Source organism: Halictus rubicundus, chromosome 5 (assembly GCF_050948215.1).
Source record: "Halictus rubicundus isolate RS-2024b chromosome 5, iyHalRubi1_principal, whole genome shotgun sequence".
NCBI lineage: Eukaryota > Metazoa > Arthropoda > Insecta > Hymenoptera > Halictidae > Halictus > Halictus rubicundus.
The window spans coordinates 11,153,221-11,172,718 of NC_135153.1; the positions used below are offsets into that span (position 1 = coordinate 11,153,221).

At 37.9% G+C, this 19,498-nt stretch overlaps 4 protein-coding genes across 4 annotated transcripts; 3 read left to right on the forward strand and 1 right to left on the reverse strand.

The window, feature by feature from the left end:
• Positions 1 to 34: 34 nt before the first annotated feature.
• On the reverse strand, positions 35 to 5,176 carry LOC143354347 (uncharacterized). The gene is made up of 5 exons (XM_076788363.1): positions 5,014 to 5,176; positions 4,845 to 4,937; positions 4,183 to 4,344; positions 3,871 to 4,108; positions 35 to 3,788 (listed from the first exon to the last, which is right to left on the reverse strand). Exons 1-5 carry the CDS (start codon positions 5,078 to 5,080, stop codon positions 1,826 to 1,828), a joined length of 2,523 nt encoding a protein of 840 aa, XP_076644478.1. The 5' UTR covers positions 5,081 to 5,176; the 3' UTR covers positions 35 to 1,825.
• A 143-nt stretch (positions 5,177 to 5,319) lies between these two features.
• LOC143354352 (TBC1 domain family member 19) lies at positions 5,320 to 9,233 on the forward strand. The gene is made up of 12 exons (XM_076788372.1): positions 5,320 to 5,802; positions 5,895 to 6,017; positions 6,295 to 6,502; positions 6,571 to 6,658; positions 6,733 to 6,793; positions 6,887 to 7,117; positions 7,197 to 7,271; positions 7,350 to 7,584; positions 7,688 to 7,889; positions 7,960 to 8,146; positions 8,223 to 8,719; positions 9,063 to 9,233. The coding sequence occupies exons 1-11, from the start codon at positions 5,614 to 5,616 to the stop codon at positions 8,289 to 8,291; spliced, it is 1,668 nt and encodes a 555-aa protein (XP_076644487.1). The 5' UTR covers positions 5,320 to 5,613; the 3' UTR covers positions 8,292 to 8,719; positions 9,063 to 9,233.
• Positions 9,234 to 9,634: 401 nt separating this feature from the next.
• Positions 9,635 to 11,889, forward strand: LOC143354689 (coronin-7-like). Its single transcript, XM_076788953.1, has 7 exons — positions 9,635 to 9,794; positions 9,871 to 10,019; positions 10,093 to 10,150; positions 10,364 to 10,661; positions 10,733 to 10,988; positions 11,089 to 11,241; positions 11,797 to 11,889. The coding sequence occupies exons 1-7, from the start codon at positions 9,635 to 9,637 to the stop codon at positions 11,887 to 11,889; spliced, it is 1,167 nt and encodes a 388-aa protein (XP_076645068.1).
• Positions 11,797 to 19,368, forward strand: LOC143354348 (coronin-7-like). Its single transcript, XM_076788364.1, has 12 exons — positions 11,797 to 11,903; positions 12,290 to 12,745; positions 12,934 to 13,555; positions 13,641 to 13,754; positions 14,065 to 14,235; positions 14,316 to 14,754; positions 14,825 to 14,963; positions 15,049 to 15,255; positions 15,321 to 15,456; positions 15,535 to 15,668; positions 15,738 to 15,827; positions 15,954 to 19,368. The coding sequence occupies exons 2-12, from the start codon at positions 12,371 to 12,373 to the stop codon at positions 15,960 to 15,962; spliced, it is 2,436 nt and encodes an 811-aa protein (XP_076644479.1). The 5' UTR covers positions 11,797 to 11,903; positions 12,290 to 12,370; the 3' UTR covers positions 15,963 to 19,368.
• Positions 19,369 to 19,498: the final 130 nt, after the last annotated feature.

Genomic DNA, 19,498 nt, shown 5'->3' on the forward strand with positions numbered 1-19,498 from the left:
AGTACTCAAATTTCGAGCCATGCTCGCATATATATTTTTGTTTCATTTTTCTTTTTTTTTTTACTTGTTAACTACCTTAGAGAGAACACAGTTCTAAGTGCAACGACCAATGCAAGAATTGCTTTATTCTTGAAGTTATTGGAATGTAAAGAAACATTCGTATCTATTGGGTGTCGCAGATAATTTATAAGTAATTTAGTTCTTTCTTTGTAATGAAAAAGTCAATCTCTCCGACGTGCTGGAGAAAGATGAAACGAACGGTTCATAATTTTCGAGTACCTTGTACCTTCCTACGTTTCGGATGACAGTAAGGAAATAGTAAATAATCGTCGTAGCGACTTTAAACGTAACACACATTGAATGCTTCGTAATTTGAGTTTGTATTCTTTCGTACACTAGACTGCGATCACGTGAGAATGTTGCGTGTTCAAACTGTTTTTAAAGAAAAATTTCTACGGACTCGTTGTACTGTATCTATAATATTATATATAATATATATGTATATGTACTAAGAAATATTCATCTGTGCGTAGGATGAAACTTCGCCCGACAAATAAGGTATATATATGTATATATATATACACATTAAATTATGAGATTGTTGTATGTATACACAAAACAAGGAACAAAGCAAATGTGAAATAAATAAATAAATAAATCTGAACGATTTTGCGGTTCTGAGTAGACTGCGGAAATTTATGCAAATTTGTATTTTCATAAATCGATCGATCGTAGTATAGAACAGACGTTATACGTAATATGTGCATCAAGTTCCGCAGTCGTCTTACAAGTTTATTGTAAAGAATAAATGTCTACGTATTACGTTGACAAATTATAGCAACCATTCGACAGAGATTAGACTACAATGAGAGATTAAGGCGTTCGTCAGTTTATATAATAAATTTATTCGAGTAGAGTTTGATTCACCTGAAATTAAGAGACAAACTTGCGACTATCATGGAAATGTTCGCTCGCTATAGCCCAAAATATAATTGCTAGGCTATAAGTTATCTAACATAGATCATAGAAAAACAACGTAGTTTTTAGGGCCGTAATTCACTTCCGTTTTACGGTTGCAGTCATTCATTCACAACCATTTATACAGACGTTATCTAATGGCTATTGGTATAATACGTATTCAACATATTTATTTATAAATTTTGGAAATCCATCGAATTCGGCATACGTTCGATGACGTATCATGTTCCTCAGGAAAATTCATTTCCAAACTGTGCAGTCTTACAGAGAGAACTTTACGAGCATTAAAAAACAAGGTTCGTAGTGAAACAATGCTTAAATCGTACACAGAGAGATGAAATTTAAAATTATCAGGAGATTCTACTAACTAAACTCTATAAACTTTTTACATTATTCTACATTAGACGATGCGTTGTATGTACAAAAAATAATGACAATATGCTTATTTAAAAAAGAAAAAAGAATAGTTTCGTTGACACGTATACTGTCCCATCCTTACACGAATGTTTTATACTTCTCGTTGGAGTTACTCAAGGAATTAATAAACAAATTTCCGTCCTGAAAGAAACGTATGTATAATCTCGGAAAAAAAGCTTGGACGATGAATGGTCGATGAAAATACAATAAGAAATTACATAAATTTAAAAAGTCGACATTCTAACGTTGTAAAAATTACATGCGGACTAATATGCCTGTCTTTTCAATTCTTGTAATGTACAGTGCAGCAAGAATTTCTTCAGTCAGTTACAAAAGATAAATGAAACTATTTCATAAACCGCTCGAAAAAATATTTAAAAAAAGATCAGAGTTTCAATGAAACCGATAAAAAATTGTTATAAACTAGTTTTTAATCGTCAATAATAGTACAATCATCTTCTCTGTTGTTCGCAGTTTTCTCAGCGGTGCAGTTAGTCATGCTCGTATCTTTTACGGGCACGTTTGCTACGAAAGTTTCATCAGTTCTAGAGAAACGTTTTCCAAGCGGTTTCGTTTCTTTGTGCGCATCCGTAACGGGCGCAGAATCGTTCTTCGCATCCTTTTTACTTCCTAAATCATTATCCATACTGTTAACTATTTCGACAAATTCGTGTTCCTGTTGGTGACTCGGGGCAGAATTCGTTTCCTGACGAACAGCTGCCTCTGAACCGCAGTGTTTTTGTTTTTCCAACGAGTTTTCATTGTTAGCGTCATTGGAATTGACAGACTTGTCCATGGTCTCTAACATCTCTGAAATGAATGGTGAATTAGCCTCTATCAAATCCTTCAATGGCGTCTCGTTTGGATCGGGGAGATCCTTGGACTCCTCGGTCGGAGCAGTTTCCGGATCGATCCGGTTCTGTAAATAATAAATAAACTGTTCCTCGTAATTCTCGAACTGTTCACGCGTTTTTTCCGGCCGTTGGTCGTCCTTCTTCAGGGAGGAATGCCTTATGCTCTTGTCGTAGTCGTCCAGTTCAACGTCAAATATCTGTACAGCTCTATCTACTAAAGAGGGATAATCATTACCTACGGCACGCGACGTGCTGCCTTTTTTCTTGAAGGATTTTATCCCGCCGACCACGTTCGTGGTGCCAACGAACTCTGACGGTTGGATGATATTGTTCTCGGAATCAGTGCTCTCGCCCTCGGTGCCCGACTCGTTGACGCAAATCATGTCGAGGGGTACCTCCTCGGGATTCTCCTTGTCAACGGGTTTAGAGTTCTCGGGAGATTGAAGGGCGCCGGACTTCAACTGGTATCTTTTCCACCGATTGTACTCGCGTACCATTCTATCGTTGATGCAGGCTAATTGAGATACCGTGTCGCGGATCTCGCGGTGGAACTGTTTGATAGCACCACGGGCTTCGTTTAGGTCGTGTCGTTTCATTTCTTCTTGCTTGGACGTCTCGAATAAATTCTGGAGTTTGGTCTTCAGGATCGTTAGGATGCTATCGATCTCCTGCCCGTGGGGGACTAATCTCTGGTTAAGGGTTTTCGGGGCACGCTTCTCTGAAGTATAAACCTCCGACTTCTTGATGACGTAGTTAGAGCTTTTAGAGCTTACCAGAGCAACAGGTACCGCTTTGTTGTTGTCGATATGATCTCTGAAGGAACGCGAGTTTCGCGACGGACCGACAACAGCTACGTCTTCGGAATCGCTTTCGATTTCTATAACGTTCGAGCTCGGCTTGGGTGGGGCTTGTGGCGATTGAACCAAAGGAAAACTTAATCGATTCAACATGTCGGCGCTCTGGTTCGGTATCGTGACCATGGGCGTCTGTGTGCACTGCATCGTCTGATACAAATTCATTTGACCCAACTGATTGTGCACGTGACGTATAGGTACCAAAGTTGAGGTAGGCTGTAAGAAGTTCGAAGCGACTACGTTCACGATGGCGTTGTACATTGGCTGCGAAACAACGTTGGCCTCTATTCTAGGCAATATGTTCTGCGGTGGCTGCGGGACGATCGTGCCGTCCACCTCAACCGTTTCGTTTTCACCTTCCACCATAGTTTGTTCGCAAGAAAGCAAGGACGGCAGTATCTCGTTTTGATCTATCGAACTCTCTTCTGTTCCGCTGTACGACTGACCGGACATCGACGTATTGTTACCATTTAGAAATTTCCTACGACGTCCTCTCCTCTTGCCTCCTCTTGGGACAGTGGTTACACCGACTTGCTTCGGCACGTACGTTTCATCGTCCTCTTCCGAGTTCGAGCCGGTTCTCCGACGCTTCCGTTTTCTTCGCCGTGGACAACAATTCGTTTCGTCTAAATTCATTTTCTCGTCCATTTCTTGTTGGCTCAGCTTACGCTCATTTTGAAGGAATCTACAAATGAAAGAGATCTTTGCGAACGCGGTTCCTATTACAATACATGTACAACGATTCAAAGATTTCCTCCATTAGTTACCGATTCATCTTTTGAACGTAGTCCAACAAAGCCCAACAAGTTGCCCTAGCAGGATACAGGTCCGTGGGATCGCAGACAAAGCATTTCCACTGCTCGTCCGCTTCTATCTTTCTCCTCACTACAGAATCGATGTTTCGCTTGATGCATTTGTAACAGAAAGTGTTACTGCAGAACGAACAGCAGTACAAATTGCCGCCGTTCGCGCACCACCTACAAAACATGTCTGTAGCATCGTCGCCTGTAAAAGAAAATAATAGAGGATGTAACATACTATTTCATGGTATTGTGTGAATACTTGGAGAATTTGGATACCTTGCTCGAAAGTGCCATCCCCATAGAAATCACGGCATTTGGAACACAACAATGTGTGCAGTACAGGATGTTCGAACATGTTACCGGAATCGCCTGGTGCCGATCCAATGTGAATGTCGCAGGCTGTGCAATGTAATCTGCGAAACCTCACTATCGAAAGGTCTGAAAGACACAATATACCATATTATGAGAATACAAAACCTGGTGCACACATTGAAGACAGAGAGATAGAATCAATCGATTGGAAATCGAGGTCTCCAGGATAAATAGACTTTGTTGTACATATTTTACTTTTCGACACTGGAACAAAGACAGACATTATTAAGCTACAACTGCTTTTCTTAATCGATACAGAATTATAGGTGTTCTTTTTTTTTTTCTTATTTCATTAGATACGTAAGAACAACGAAAGTCGAGTGAACCTTGTGTACAGATCTAGTAGAAACGATGGAGCTGTACGTCTGACTACATAAACATTTTTGTACTTATGTATGTGAATCTCGGAATGCGGTTGTATGTTTCTTCGGATTATTTTCTAGGAAAAAATTCACGCGAGAAAAAATGAAGTTTAGCGAACATGCCAGATTCCATCACGATGGATATTCCTTTTAATATTAGAAATACATCGGCTAGAAAGGTATCGCGACACATTGAATGCTTACCACTTCCAAACATAAGTTTATAATAATCCAACTCTTCCTGCGAGACTGGTGACGATGTATTTTTCGCGGTTGGAAGCAGATCTTTCGGTGTAACTGGAAAATGAAATAAGGTTAGGTACGAGGTACAGAGAAAATCGAGAAATTGTCTAAAAAGGACTTCTGATTTCACCATTCTCCTTGCTGTCCACTTCCTTGACCTCGTCCACTTGTACTTCCAGCATACTGGAAATGTCCATTGTCAACGTGTACACTTACCGCGATTAGGTTCAACAAAACGTTTCAAAACACAGGTTATCGCGCCGCCATTTTCCTGCAAGCGCGTCAACCTGCATTTTTGGCACGGCACGGGCTCATTCGAATCACATCGAAAAAAGTCCGGTGCGGCCAAGAAAATGTCCCTATTCTGTGACCGAAAACCACCAATCGTAAAGATCGAAACGAGAAGATGGAAGAAACCGGTTCCCTGCCTGTGCGGAAAACCTTCTTTGGGGAATGATGAACAATTTTGAACATAATGTGGCAAGAGAGGTGTTCGCACGAAAAGTTGCTTTTTCAATTTCTAGTTTCTTTCCGGATCAATTCAAACTTTTGGTGAAACCAGCGAAAAGAGCATGAAATGGGTAATGTGGTTTGCAATAAAGTATGCCGCGCAGAAATAATTTGAAAAGTTTCGTAGGTAACTATATATCTATACATATATGACAATAATATACGTTTCAAGATCGCTCTCCGATTGCCGCCACTGCTCCGGAAACAAATTTATTTACAAATGGCGTTTGTTTGCCAGGTTTCGGAGCAGAAGCTTTTTGTGTTTGTAGAAAAGTCTTTCGAAATTGATTGCGCGATGTCAGAGAATACAGAGAACTCGAAAGATGCGACCCAAAAGAAATCTGCTGAAAGGCTAACAGAAGAAATACAAAGCATGGCTAATTATAAAAACCTTTACACCGAAATTCAGGTGAACGATCGCTAAATTTGCGGGTCATGTGCAATATTAGAATCATATAAAACTTTCAAATGTAAACTAATAAACTAAACTAATTTTTTCAGAAACTTGTAGCTTCGACGGCGGTCAAGAGGGGAGACTTCAAAAACACATTGATGGAAGCTTTAAAGCGTAACGGTCTGGAAACAGAAATTCGTAATACGGTTTTCCATTGGGCAAGATCGCAAGTTTGTAATTCGAATTTAAAAAAAAAATATTTAAAGCCCCACTGCGTTTTTTGTTTGCATCGGGTATACATATTACCAGAGAGAATACCTTTCTGATATTACGTCGATACTGATATTGGGTCGTTAGGTCAGAGTCTAAGCTCTGTCGGTAAAGTCTGTCGCGCCAAAATTTAAAATACACTCGTTAGTTCGCGCTTGCATTTATTATAAATAGAGTCAAGACTGGATCGAGTTTGCGTCTTCATTAATCAAATAACGATGAAGCAAATATTTTCAGACCTCGTTGTCTTCGTCGTCGCTACCACCCGCGGAAGAAGTCGACTTGAGTTATTTAAAAAAAGCTCAGGTTCAATGGGAACGCCGCATACAGAAATCACTGAATTCTACGTGCAACGAATTAAATGTTGCATTGGCTCGTATACGACCGAGAGAAGACCGCGAAGAACTTGCTGAAAAATGGAACGAATTAAGTACTTACGACATCGGTAAATGAACAATTTCGTTATACGAGTTACCGTGTGAACATCGTTGCATTGTTAATTCTCTTTTTTAGATTTGTCGCAATTCAGACCGCTGTACGCTCCAAAAGATTTTCTGGATGTTTTATTTGCCATACGAAATCCTGCTTTCAAAAAACAGCCGTACATGTTTATTATTATTATTTTTTTTTATGAGTAGAATGAATCTGCTTGAAATCGCGCAAACGTTGTTTCAGGGACGAATTAAATTGGGAGTTCAGTCATATACAGATCCGCGTAAAGACTCTCGCACAATTGGTTGGTCCTGCGTTTGTTAAGTAGAAGATGTTAACAACAAAACACTCGAGGGTCGATAGTTGTTAGAAAATAAATAATGTTCGAATGTGATAGAGGCGCGTGTACGTGGAGCTCGCCAAGGGAATGCCGATGCTCGGAGTCAATCCAGATATGCAGAGTTCCGAGAATTATGCGAATCTAGAAGAGGAAAGGATTCATCTTGGTGAAAAAGTGCTGCGATCGAATCACGCTCCGATCGCGCAAGAATTCTTGAAGCGTGGCGCACCTCGATCGCTTCGCGGACGACTTTGGTCTCTTGTCTTGGGATCTATAGTGAAAGAGAATGTAAAAATAATATTTGATAAAATATTTAAAAATAATATTTCGGGCAATAGGCTTAGACTGTTTCAAACATTCTTTCTAGGATACGGAATATTACGAAGAATTAAAAAACATGGTGCTACAGTACGATATAGTTATAGATAACTTAATAATAAAGGTGGGGCTACAAAATCGTTGTAATCCGTTAACATGTAATGACTATAGACTTTTAATATTTTTCGTTTTCTTATTTTAGGATGTACAGTTAACAGCCAGAAATGACGATCAGTACTTTGTATTCGAGGATGTTTTGTACAAAACGATGTTATGTTTTTCACGCGATTCGGAGGTATTAGCACCTGTAACCACCGACAGAAGCGCGGGCGGACAGGTGATACATGCGGTTTTGCAAGGAAAACCAGCCACTTTGGAAAACACTTTAGTATTCCCACCGAGTGGTGTAATTCCGTTTCATGGATTCACGATGTACGGTGTGAGTGAATATGTCATATCGCGGTAAACTGACAAACTAACAAACTAACAAATACTCGAAACAATTCAATTAAAATAATTCATTGATCATCGATTCGGCAGCTACTCCATTTTGTTATCTGTACGACGATCCCTGTGCAATGTATTTTACCTTCAGAGCGTTTTATTTGCGATATTGGTTCCGCTTACATACCGTGTCCAATCATGAACAAGGCATAGTTGCATTATGTCTCCTTTTCGAAAGATTACTCCAGTGTTATGACCCCCTCCTTTGGATTTATTTTCGAAACTGCCATATACAACCGTAAGTTCAATTATTTCGTATAGATTCGCGAATTCGACGATCAAAATTTACATAGACCTCATTTCCGTAGAATCAAAGTTGTTTTCAAATGGATTATGCGAGGTTTCAGTGGCCATCTTCCCCCAGAACAGTTACTCTATTTATGGGACTTAATTCTCGGCTACGATTCTTTAGAAATCATCCCCTTACTCGCGGTGACCATTTTGAGCTTTAGAAAGGAAAATTTGATGCAAGTCAATACTTTGCAAAGCGTAGAGGTAGGACATTTCAAAATTAATTGGCTGCATTAGAATGTCGTCGTAATAGATAATAATTGAGAAGATTTTTTTACAGGCTGTTTTAGCAGATTTATCTTCTTTAAAAGTAATTCCACTATTGCAACTAGCTTTGCTGAGGGAATGAAAACGCAGTAGTTGTTTCGTAGCAATTTCGAAACTATATTTCCCTGGAAAACTTTACGATTATCTGTAAGAACGTCTTTAAAGGTAAATACGCATTTTTACATTCGAATATTCAAATAGAGATCGTTCTTTCGCACCTGCGCAAACGAATGCGAATCCATATTTTCTGATTCACTGACTCTCGATGCGGAAATTCAGGGGAACAACTTAATAAACGTTAACTCGTTCTCTGATAATCATTCGAAACATTTCATACAGAGAATTTATGGAAAAATTGTTCGTAATGGTAAGACAATGTGTGGACGTTAAAATCATTGTCAACTTCCTCTAACTACCTGTAATTGAACTGGAGACAACGAAACATTCTCGGTACTCGCAGCTGATTTCGGATCGCAGCCGCACATATACAGGGTGACTTGATAATACAATGTAACTATACTCCTCTGTGCTATTCCTAACAATATACTCCTTAATAAAAATATCTTCGATCGCCTCTATTTTTTTTTGTATAGAAAAATTCCTATAATGTATACATAAATATCATATACATTTATATATGCACTTTCCATCTTAATCGATCTTAACTGACAAGAAGAGAATTTGTTTGCGAAATTTCAACGAGTAAATTTTCATTAATTTAAGAATGTTTAAAGTTTACGATGAAAATAAAAATTCGTGATAACATTTATCGAAATTACGTGTAATTCCTTTAAAATGGCACTATACATAGCTCTGTACGTAGACAGATAAATGTTGCGCTTATGATCGACAGAGATAGAAGAAGTGTCAGGGAGGGGGGTTTTCCTGTTTCCGCCTGTCAGACGTTGAGATCAGAGACAGAGACGCCTACCTGCCATCGTGTGTTTATACTCGCTGATTGTACCCGTTCGATTTCATTGCTGGATAATATTTAGTGAAAAGCGTGCGAAGACACGCCGGCCAGCGGCAAGTGAGTAACGCGATCTCTTCTGCCCGATTTTTCGCTCGTAAAATACTGTTCGATTGTCAATGTTATTACTCACGAAGGTATACGACGATTAAGGGTGGGGTGGTTCTCACCCCCAAATTATTAGTCATGCACAGCTTTACATCAGTGCCGATACCCTTTCTTAGCGTTCTCTTTCGAACAACCTCGTAAAACATTATCTACTCCTATTATTTTTTCGGAAGAAAGTCATAATTTCCATTTAGAACATACAAACATTCATTTACATTGTTCAATTACTAAATTTTATTGAATTAACGCGATAAGTAAATTGTACATTTAAATTTGATTCTATTGTTCTTAGATTACATGATTTAAGTGGACACCAACTATAAATTTATATCCGTAAGAACGTCAAAATGGCTTGGCGTTTCAAAGCATCTAAATATAAAAATGCAGCACCGATTGTACCTAAACCGGAAGCTTGTATACGGGATATATCGGTCGGATCTTACCAGACCTATGGCAACAATATCGCAGCATCTGCTGCTTTCATGGCATTTAATGTAGATCATAACGGTACGGTTCTTAATTATATAACTCTTTTATACTCTCCTTTATATATCGATTTGTTTTAAATGCATATTTTACATAGGATCTAGTTTGGCTGTATTACCATTGGAAGACTGTGGTAGAAAAAGCAAAACTATGCCTTTACTTCATGCTCACGCTGACACAGTAACGGACATGGACTTTTCTCCGTTTCACGATGGTTTACTAGCTACTGGTTCTCAAGACTGTCTTGTAAGTTGTTATCGCACAAACATTGTTTACTCTACTTCATTTTTGTATAAACTTCAATAATCTTGGTTCGTAGGTGAAACTATGGCATATTCCAGAAACTGGATTGGAAGAATCTCTATGCAATCCTGAATGTACATTCTCCCACCGACAAAGAAGAGTAGAAGCTGTGTGTTGGCACCCCTCAGCCGAACACCTTCTTACAACAGTATCGTACACAAATCTGTCCCTGTGGGATGTGATTTCGCAGCAAGAACTATTCTGTAATAGAAATTTCTCTATAAACGTTATGACCGTACAATAATACTCGTAATGTATTTAATATGTTTGTTTTTGTTTTTATACAGCCAACAATGAACATACAGAAGTGATTCAATCTCTAAGTTGGAAACAAGATGGTGTACTTTTGGCAACATCGTGTAAAGATAAACAAGTGAGGATCATAGATCCCCGAGCTGCTGCTTGTATTGTTAATTCATGCTCCAGTCATCAAAGTATCAAAGATTCTCGAATCGTTTGGCTAAACAATAGCGACAGGATATTGACCACAGGATTCGACGCGGCGAGGCTTAGGCAGGTTTACATAAGAGACTTGAGACATTTGAGCGAACCTGTGAAAACGATAGAATTGGACTGCAGTACCGGGTAAGACTCGAACAATGTGTTACTTCGATTTGCAATGGATTCAGATAACATAGAAGATTTTTGATTTACAGAATTTTAATGCCTCTTTTCGATCCTGACACAAACATGCTTTTCCTTGCTGGAAAAGGAGAAACCACTATTATGTACGTGGAAGTTATGGATAAAGACCCATTCTTGGTTGAGGGCATTCGCCATAGTGGAGAACAAACTAAAGGTGTATGCTTAGTGCCGAAGCGAGCGCTAAACGTTATGCAAGCGGAAGTTAATAGATTATTGCAACTCACTTCCAATATGGTTATTCCTATCATGTACCAGGTTCCAAGAAAAGTAAGCATATTTGTCCGTTCCGTTCCATTCTGTTATACTGCTATGCTATTATGCTGTTGTGTTATGCAGCGATTCTATCATAATTTAAACATTTCTGCAGACATACAGAGACTTCCATGCAGACATATATCCTGACACAACAGGGTGTGTTGCTCAAAACAATGCAGCAGCTTGGATACAGGGTCATAATATGCCTGTTCCAAAAATATCATTAGATCCTGCCAAAAGAAATAAGGGGGAAGAATCCATCACCGTAAGTAAAGACTTTCCAACTTTTGAAATTTCCGTACTTCATAGTAGACTTATAAACGAATATATCAATTTTGTTATTTCAAATTGCACGCTTACCATCATTATCATATCATTTCATATCATTATCATTCTTATATTTCTCTATTTTTTTGCATTTGTTTACCAACTTTGAAATTTTTAGAAACCTTTCTTTCATGTGTTGTGTGATGTTTAAGATATCGTTATTTCATCTATTGACTGTTTATTTACAATCCGTTTTTGCTAGCAGTAAAAATTATAAAGGTAGCAAAGCGTTAGAAAATGTAAAACTTACACAATGAAAATTACTTGGATATCAAAAGTTGTTTCACCTTTTCTAAGACGCTGCTATCTTAAAGGTATGTTGCAAAGTAATATAGAAGTAGAACATAATTTTGTGTTACGAATGTATTATACAGAACATTTATTCTTTATTTAAGAAAAAGTTTAGTTCTACCTAATAGCGTACTGTTTTGTTTTGCATCGTTTCATTTTGTTTTTTGTTTTCATGTTCTGTGTATATCTTTTCACGTTTCAGATACCCAATATATATTTTATAGTTTATGCATTAGCACCGTTCAAAGTGTTATTCCTGGCACGTGTAATTTATATGGCAATTGATGTTCTGTAGCTTATTCTATCAGTGTAAGTAATCTTAAGTATGAAAGCGTGAACTCTAGCTGTCTCTATGTGTTTTAAGCAAAAGTACTTTGACGTCATTGTTTTGTATGTATACATTTTGTATATATACAAAGTCTCCAATTTTTATAAATCGTATGTAAGAGTGAAATAGGACTTCAAATAGTTGTTATGTACTTCTATCTTTACCATCTCCTTAAGAGATTCGTCCAAGTACAAGTATTATTACGTGTATGTATGCGTGGAAAGTTTGCAGAGATTATGCGTCATTAGTGTCTCACTGTAAATTTGAAACGTGTAGAATATTAGAATCTAGAAGTGAATAGAAATACGGACTTTGATAGTTGATTGAAACGATTTGCGTGATTAAGGAATATTTACCGTACCTTTAGGTACACAAGGGAAACTTAACCACTCTGAAAGAAAACGAGGAAGAAATAAAAGTGGAACAACCGGCGAAGCAACCAAAGCCCATGTCTATCGCTGTTCCCAAGGGTTACATAAAAGGTCAAGGAATGAACGAGAAGGAAACGTCGTCCGAAAGCGAACCGGAGAAACTGGAGAAGCTGGAGAAGTTGGAGAAACTGGAGAAACTGGAAAAACTCGAGAAACTGGAGAAACTCGAGAAACTGGAGAAACCGGAAGAACCTAAGAAAATGGAAATCGAAGAGGATAAAAGCAAGGTTCAAAACGGAGGGCAAACTATTCCGCCGAAGCCTTTACCGAGAACATCTAGAACTAATAGCATTTCCGAGGATGAACCGAAGCCAGTCGCACGGCCACGTTCTTCCCCGAATCCGGGATCAGTAGTTACATCTGTGAATCCTAATGCGATTGGGGGATACAAGGTTATAAACAGGCTATAAAAAAGAACTTAATAGTCTTAAGGAAATAATGTTCTACTTCTGTATGTGCAATGATATCGTATGCAGCAAATTTTTCATTTCGTATACCTCATTAGAATCATTATAAATCATATTAGCAATCAAAGTTTCTTCGTCATAAGTAATCTTTAATATTTTTCTCGTGTTTTTAGCCTCGACTCGGACCAAAGCCGTTTCAGGCAAAGTCAGGTAGCCAGGAGTTCTCCTTCGACAAGATCTTCTCGGTGCCCATTGCGCCTAACAGCGACACCAACGGCTACCAGAACGACATAAATAGCCAGATAGAGAATAACGTGGAGCCGGAGAAGTCTCCGTCCTACAACAACGAACGTATCAAGGAAACGGAGAACGGGAAGAGCGACACCAGTTCTTTGGAGGAGGACGCGAACTCCAGCGATTCAGGATACAAGGCTAAAACACAGAGCACCGCGGAGAGACGCAAAGTTTTTGAAATCAAAGTTAAAGACGAGTCGCCCGAAAACGAAGACCTAGGCAATTTTGAACGTGGCAATGCTAACAGAAACTCCATCGCCGAGAGACGCCGACTCTACGAAAGTCGTTCCGTCTCTGTGACCGACGGCAACTTGGCAGAGAAGGCAATGGGTTCGCCCACGATGTTGAGGCGCAGAGATTCTTTCAAGACGAAGACCGAAGTGATTAAAGAAGACGAAGTCAAGAAAGTCATTCCTATGTTGCGCCAGCAGAGCATGGACCCCAGGCTCGAGAAAATAGACAACGCGACGCCGACCGCTAAAAGAACATCCACCGTATTTGGTACGGCACAATGCACAAACTCAACTAACCCATTGCTCTGTTACTCTGTTATTATTTCTCATAATACATTTTTGCACGAATACAGGTAGAGTATCAAAGTTTAGGCATTTGAAAGGTACGCCTGGCCACAAGTCTACGCACATAGAAAACATAAGGAACATTAGTAGACAAATATCCGGAGAATGCGACGGTTTTCACGGTAATATTTACAGTGTACTTATTGTTAGATTGCGGATGTTATGCATTTATGGCAAAAAAGGGTAGGTGCAATTTCAAAGAGTACTGCAATAATTAAGAGACTTTAAGGATGTCGATGTTATTCATATCAATTTTTTCTAGTTATTCAAGAAGGAAAGAAATTTCTACTTGGTCTCAATTTCTTGCAATCGATGTAGACCATTTTTGTTTTGCATAAAGATCCGCAGTCTACTTATCACAGTATTTGTTAAGATCTCCGTCTAATGTTTGTTGAGTAGATTTCGATTCGAACGGTGTTTAATCGATTACAGCTAACCCCGACCGTGTGGCTGTGCCGTTAAGTGGTCCAGGTGGAAAGATAGCAGTTTTGGAACTGAAGAAAACCGGTAGGCTACCCGATGGCGTGATGCCAGCATTGGTACATGGCACCACAGTTATGGATTTCCAATGGAATCCGTTCGATAATCAACAACTAGCAGTTGGTACGACTGTCGACACAGAATTCTATTGTATTCTTCGTTTAAATAATTAAATTAACAAACAAAAAAAAATTGCTCTGCAGCCTGCGATGATGGAATGATTCGACTGTGGGAGATTCCAGAGTCCGGACTATCGGAGCCAACAAACGAGCCAAAGCACATGATCAAAGCTCATACCGACAAAATCTATTTAATTAAATTTCATCCATTGGCGTTAGACGTTCTAGCATCGGCGTCCTATGATATGACCGTGAAAATTTGGGACTTGTCTTCGCTTTCCTCGAGTGAAACAGCAGTTGCAAAAACAACATTGTCCGGCCATACCGATCAAATTTTCAGTTTAGCATGGTCGCCTTGCGGTCAGTATCTAGCCAGTGCGTGCAAAGACGGGAAACTGCGAATTTATAAGCCAAGATCCGGCGATTCGCCAGTGAAGTCTGGAAAGGGTCCGGTTGGTACGAGAGGTGCACGAGTTGTTTGGGCGTTGAAGGGACAGTTTCTGGTTGTGATGGGTTTCGACAAGTATGTAAACCTACGAGAACATCGGTCGGCCATCTCTGAACCATTTCTGATCGTGTACGGTTTATTCCAGAGTATCCGAGAGGCAAATATACGTGTTCAAAACAGATAATCTCAATAATCCGTTAACCACGGTCGGACTGGACGTGTCGCCTGCTATTTTAATGCCATACTACGACGAAGACAGCTCGACCCTTTTCTTAACAGGACGCGTAAGTTCATTCAATCGTGTGTCTCATGTGTGCCTTAGCAGTGGCTCGAGACAATTTTTAAACCCGATAAGAAATATGATTTCAGGGTGACTCTACGATATACGCTTACGAGGTGACAGAAGAACCTCCCTATTGTTGTCCGCTGAGTCATCATCGATGCAGTAGCTTGCATCAAGGATTGTCTTTTCTACCCAAGAATAAGTGCGATGTTGCCAGTGTAGAGTTCGCATCCGCTTTAAGACTAACAAACAACACGATAGAACCTTTAAGTTTCACTGTACCCCGCATAAAGGTACGTTCAATATTAGACATAGTTAATGGAAACTATGAACAGGAAACGATAATTTATCTTTTTAGAGTGAACTTTTCCAAGACGATCTGTTCCCACCAACAAAAGTAACATGGAAACCCACGATGACTGCTACCGAGTGGTTCAACGGCGCTAACAAACAAGCGTACAGAATAAGTCTAAAACCACCGGGCATGGACAACCGTGAGTTTATCGGTGTAAATATAGAAACGTGTACTTGAGCCAAGTTCTCATCGATTTCTGATATGTATATTTACGCAGTAACTGAGAATCAAGGCCAAGGGGTGGTGACTGCACCAGTTGCTGCGAAACATTCGACGACCCCTTTCTCTGTGTCGGCGCAGCCTTTCGCCAGACTTGGATGGAATCCTGATGTGAAAGCCAAACAAGAAGAGGTAATTAACGCTTCATGTACAATCTCTATCTTAGGTTCTATCTGTTTAATGTGTCCGCGTGTGTGGTAGATCCAAAAAACTATGAGCAACTTTGTGGGAGATGTAATACAGTGCTCGTTGGAGCAAGATCACATGGAAGGTGTGGAAGAACACGAATGGGTAAGTAACATGTCTCTACAATGATAAACGCATCTAGTTGCAGTAGAATGTCGTTTATTTTGAATCGGAACAATTATGCATTTTTTATTCTTTTTCACATGGTTTATAAATGAATTTTAATTGTAGGACGAGTGAAGATGGCGCAGTTGTAGGTCATTTAAATGAAATCAGTAAGATAAAAATAAATCTATACGTAGCTGGATAAGCCGTAATTTATTTCTAAGTTAAAAGCCACGGCATAAGCGAAAATACTTTGATATTAATGTGTACGTGGTAAGAGATACTTATAATTGGAATATACATTTCCAAGAACTTTCCCCGTTTCGAAAGAGTAAACGGTATGTGTACGGTTTCTTGAATTGGGCTGACTTGTTTATCTTAGATACAATTACACGAATCATTGTATCAAATTAATTTGAGGAAAAACGACCGAACATCGGAAAATTTTCGATTTCGTAATAATATATTTGTTTTGTAAAAGCTCTGTAAAAGAAAAAAAAAATTATAGCCAGTTTAGTTATCTTTTTATCACGGACATGTTCTGTCAGCTCTGCCGTTATTGCGATTCGCTCTAATTTGGTATTAACAAATAATTATATAAGACAATTATAAGAGCTATACAGAGAATATACATAGAGTATCGAATACCCTCGAAAACCTATCATAATTCGACAATAGTTTTTATCACATATTTAAGGGGTGTCATGTTTTTAAAATGTTCGAATAATCATGAAAAAATCTGTAGTTCAGGATCAAAATGATTGAATGGGAACGAATGTATTAAATTATTTCTCCTTTCATTCGTAAGGAATGCTTTAGAATGTATTATTTATTGCGAAAAACGTAAAAAAGTGTACGTGCATTTATGATCCCTGAATGAAAAGGAAACTGTAGTATATATTATTAACTAGAAATGGGCATTGTTTGATCGTATACTCCACCGATTATTTGTTACAACGATCGCATTAATAACATAGAATTCCTTCGTGTTCTTTTTCCTCTTGCTCGAACAGATTTCTGTGCAAGCAGGAAAAAATGTAACATAGAAAAGGTATAAAATAATTATTGTCGATCGTTATTTAAGCAAAGTGTTCGGACAAACATTGCTCGATTCTACCGTTAAAAGACAGTGTTGTATGATTTATAAAAATCAATTTCGATGAAATAGTGTAATACGATATATAAATATATCCTGAAGTATATATATATACGTATATATATATGTACATATATACGTATATGCTCATACGTGTATGTATATGTACATATACTAATATATATATACACATATATATGTGTATACGTATATACACATTTGTTAGTGCCACGTATCTTTTTTTTTAATGACAGAGCATCCTCACAGGTAACTCTAGAATTATACATTATCATAATGTAATCTTCATACGTGTGATATTAGCGAGCAACACTTTTTCCATAAATAAGGAAAAGAAAGGAGTTTCTATGATAATTCATAATAACCACACGCACATGCCATACATACAAGATAAAATAAAAAAAAAAACAAGTAATAAATAGAAACGTACACTGTATTAAACTGTAAGTCGAGATGCAAGTTACACGGCGCAGTATACAAGGTGATGACTGATTCAGCGTTTTCCAGACTCGGAATGTAGCGAATAAAACCAACTTTTATACTCTTCGAATTGTCGCGAGATATTTGTAAAAAAAGAAAGAAAGAAAGAAAAAATAGCGCGACATGGATTCTTAATTTATTGTACGTCTGCGATTGCAACATTTGAAATGCGTATTCCATGTTTACCGAAGGGCAGGGAACGACAATGGCTTAAATGGAACGTTTCTGATTGAAAGATACATATTTTTTCTATCCGATGTACCATAAAACTTTAGTATTTCGCTATCTATATGAGACTAATTTCCCATTTCCGTGGTAAGCAATTCATTATACAAAATTTTGTATAAATATATTCTACTCGTACTCGTTTAGATAGATTATTCATTAATGCGGTGAACATAGTCGAATTATCTGTGATTATAGTTTTTTGTAACTGTTAAGAATACTCTCGTGTTCCTATTTATATGTATGATCGAGATCCGTTTATCCGTTACGGATGGACGTTCCCTCCCCTTTGATAAGCAAATTTCGAACGTGTTTGAAGTTTGAATCACGCACACTTTATACTTTTATATATTTCGTCATCGTAGTGCAGTACCTTTATACGAAAAAAAAAACTGACCGAATGGTGCTATGCTCCTTTAACAAGTTCTAAGATACGTAGTTGTCAATGAAAGTAAAGTCACGTGTATTTTCTACGATGAAGGAACATAATCGGTGATGAGATCAAGACGCTTTGTAACCTTTGTAGCTATTCATGTATTAATTTGTTTGTACAAAAACTTATATTTGAGACATACGAATGTTAAATCTATACATATAAATTATACTAATCTCGATATCTGTTCAGTTCTCGTGACATTCGCGAATTGTTAATACTATTGGACAAAGTAATTGGTAATTACATTTCATTGTACAACGAAGCGAAATGGTATCTGAAAATTTTACTATCTAGCTATAAACGTAATAATTTGGTGCTATAAAAGTGCATCCATAAAATTAAGTAATTACTCTGAGTCTCATCACTAGATACAATTGATCGTGCATTTTGTTCGATAGTCCAATGTTACATTCCCATTTCACATTTTGTCATATTTGTGGGCACAGTAAATCACAGTAAGTCGCAAGCGAAGAAAGTATTGAAAAGATGCGTACATACTAACAATAAGTGAACATAAAATGCATACGCATACGTAAAGTTCCCTGCATGTTTAGTAGAATACCTCCAAGCACTGCATTCAGAAAAGTTGTGCATATTTTTCTGTATACTGATCACACAGTTTTTTAGTGTTTTGTATGCATCGGAAGTAGAAAGAGGAACAAAGTAACACTTCGCTACAAAAAAGAGAAGAAATAGCTGTAATTCGCGTCGTCCATCATCATTCGAATTTGAATGTGTAACTAATTATCCGTCGGTCATTATAGAACTAAAAACATCATTGTTGCATATTTTCGTTACCTTACTCTTTTGTTTTTATAATTGAGCTTTCAGAAGCTTCGTACATAACTGCTTCATTGAAAGATAAATACATATGTCGCTCAGACAAAATAATATTTTGAAACGTTATTATAAGTCGCATATATAGCATTTGATTCTTGACGATGACCAAAATAGCAATGACAAAAATGAAATGAAGAAGGATAAGAAAAGATTGTCTTGAACTTATAATACTTCTCAATAAGATTATATTATAACACTTTACATTGTAAGTTTTCCTTTTTACCGCAACAGTAGGTTTATAGTCACTCCCGATAATTGTATGCGATCTCTTGTAGCACACAATTTCAAAGTCCCAGGGAAACTAATATGAATTGCAATAACAAATTTCTTGCTATTCAATCTTTCGCTATGACTGATCGCAAAGTAAGTTTATCATGTAATAACATAGCTTTGTATCAACTTTATACCTCTTACATGTATTTCATCTATAAAACCTTTTTATCAAAGATATATACGGGGTGTTTCGTAAATGGTGGGCAAAACTTTAGGAATCGATTCCTAGTGCTTAGAGAAGAAAAAAAAGTTATATCAATGTAGGTCCGGAAATGATTAGTTTCTGGGTTATTAAAGTTTTTG

Excerpts from the sequence above, each read along its gene's own strand:
- LOC143354689 (XM_076788953.1), top strand. The coding sequence starts at position 9,635 with ATGGCTTGGCGTTTCAAAGCATCTAAATATAAAAATGCAGCACCGATT. Across the intron at positions 10,020-10,092 it reads CTGGTTCTCAAGACTGTCTT|GTGAAACTATGGCATATTCC; the intron begins GTAAGTTGTTAT and ends CTTGGTTCGTAG. Across the intron at positions 10,989-11,088 it reads TGTACCAGGTTCCAAGAAAA|ACATACAGAGACTTCCATGC; the intron begins GTAAGCATATTT and ends ACATTTCTGCAG.
- LOC143354348 (XM_076788364.1), top strand. The coding sequence starts at position 12,371 with ATGTCTATCGCTGTTCCCAAGGGTTACATAAAAGGTCAAGGAATGAAC. Across the intron at positions 13,755-14,064 it reads AGAATGCGACGGTTTTCACG|CTAACCCCGACCGTGTGGCT; the intron begins GTAATATTTACA and ends AATCGATTACAG. Across the intron at positions 14,236-14,315 it reads TAATCAACAACTAGCAGTTG|CCTGCGATGATGGAATGATT; the intron begins GTACGACTGTCG and ends ATTGCTCTGCAG.
- LOC143354352 (XM_076788372.1), top strand. The coding sequence starts at position 5,614 with ATGGCGTTTGTTTGCCAGGTTTCGGAGCAGAAGCTTTTTGTGTTTGTA. Across the intron at positions 5,803-5,894 it reads ACCTTTACACCGAAATTCAG|AAACTTGTAGCTTCGACGGC; the intron begins GTGAACGATCGC and ends TAATTTTTTCAG. Across the intron at positions 7,585-7,687 it reads TCATGGATTCACGATGTACG|CTACTCCATTTTGTTATCTG; the intron begins GTGTGAGTGAAT and ends TCGATTCGGCAG.
- LOC143354347 (XM_076788363.1), bottom strand. The coding sequence starts at position 5,080 with ATGGACATTTCCAGTATGCTGGAAGTACAAGTGGACGAGGTCAAGGAA. Across the intron at positions 4,345-4,844 it reads TAAACTTATGTTTGGAAGTG|ACCTTTCGATAGTGAGGTTT; the intron begins GTAAGCATTCAA and ends TGTGTCTTTCAG. Across the intron at positions 3,789-3,870 it reads TACGTTCAAAAGATGAATCG|ATTCCTTCAAAATGAGCGTA; the intron begins GTAACTAATGGA and ends TTTCATTTGTAG.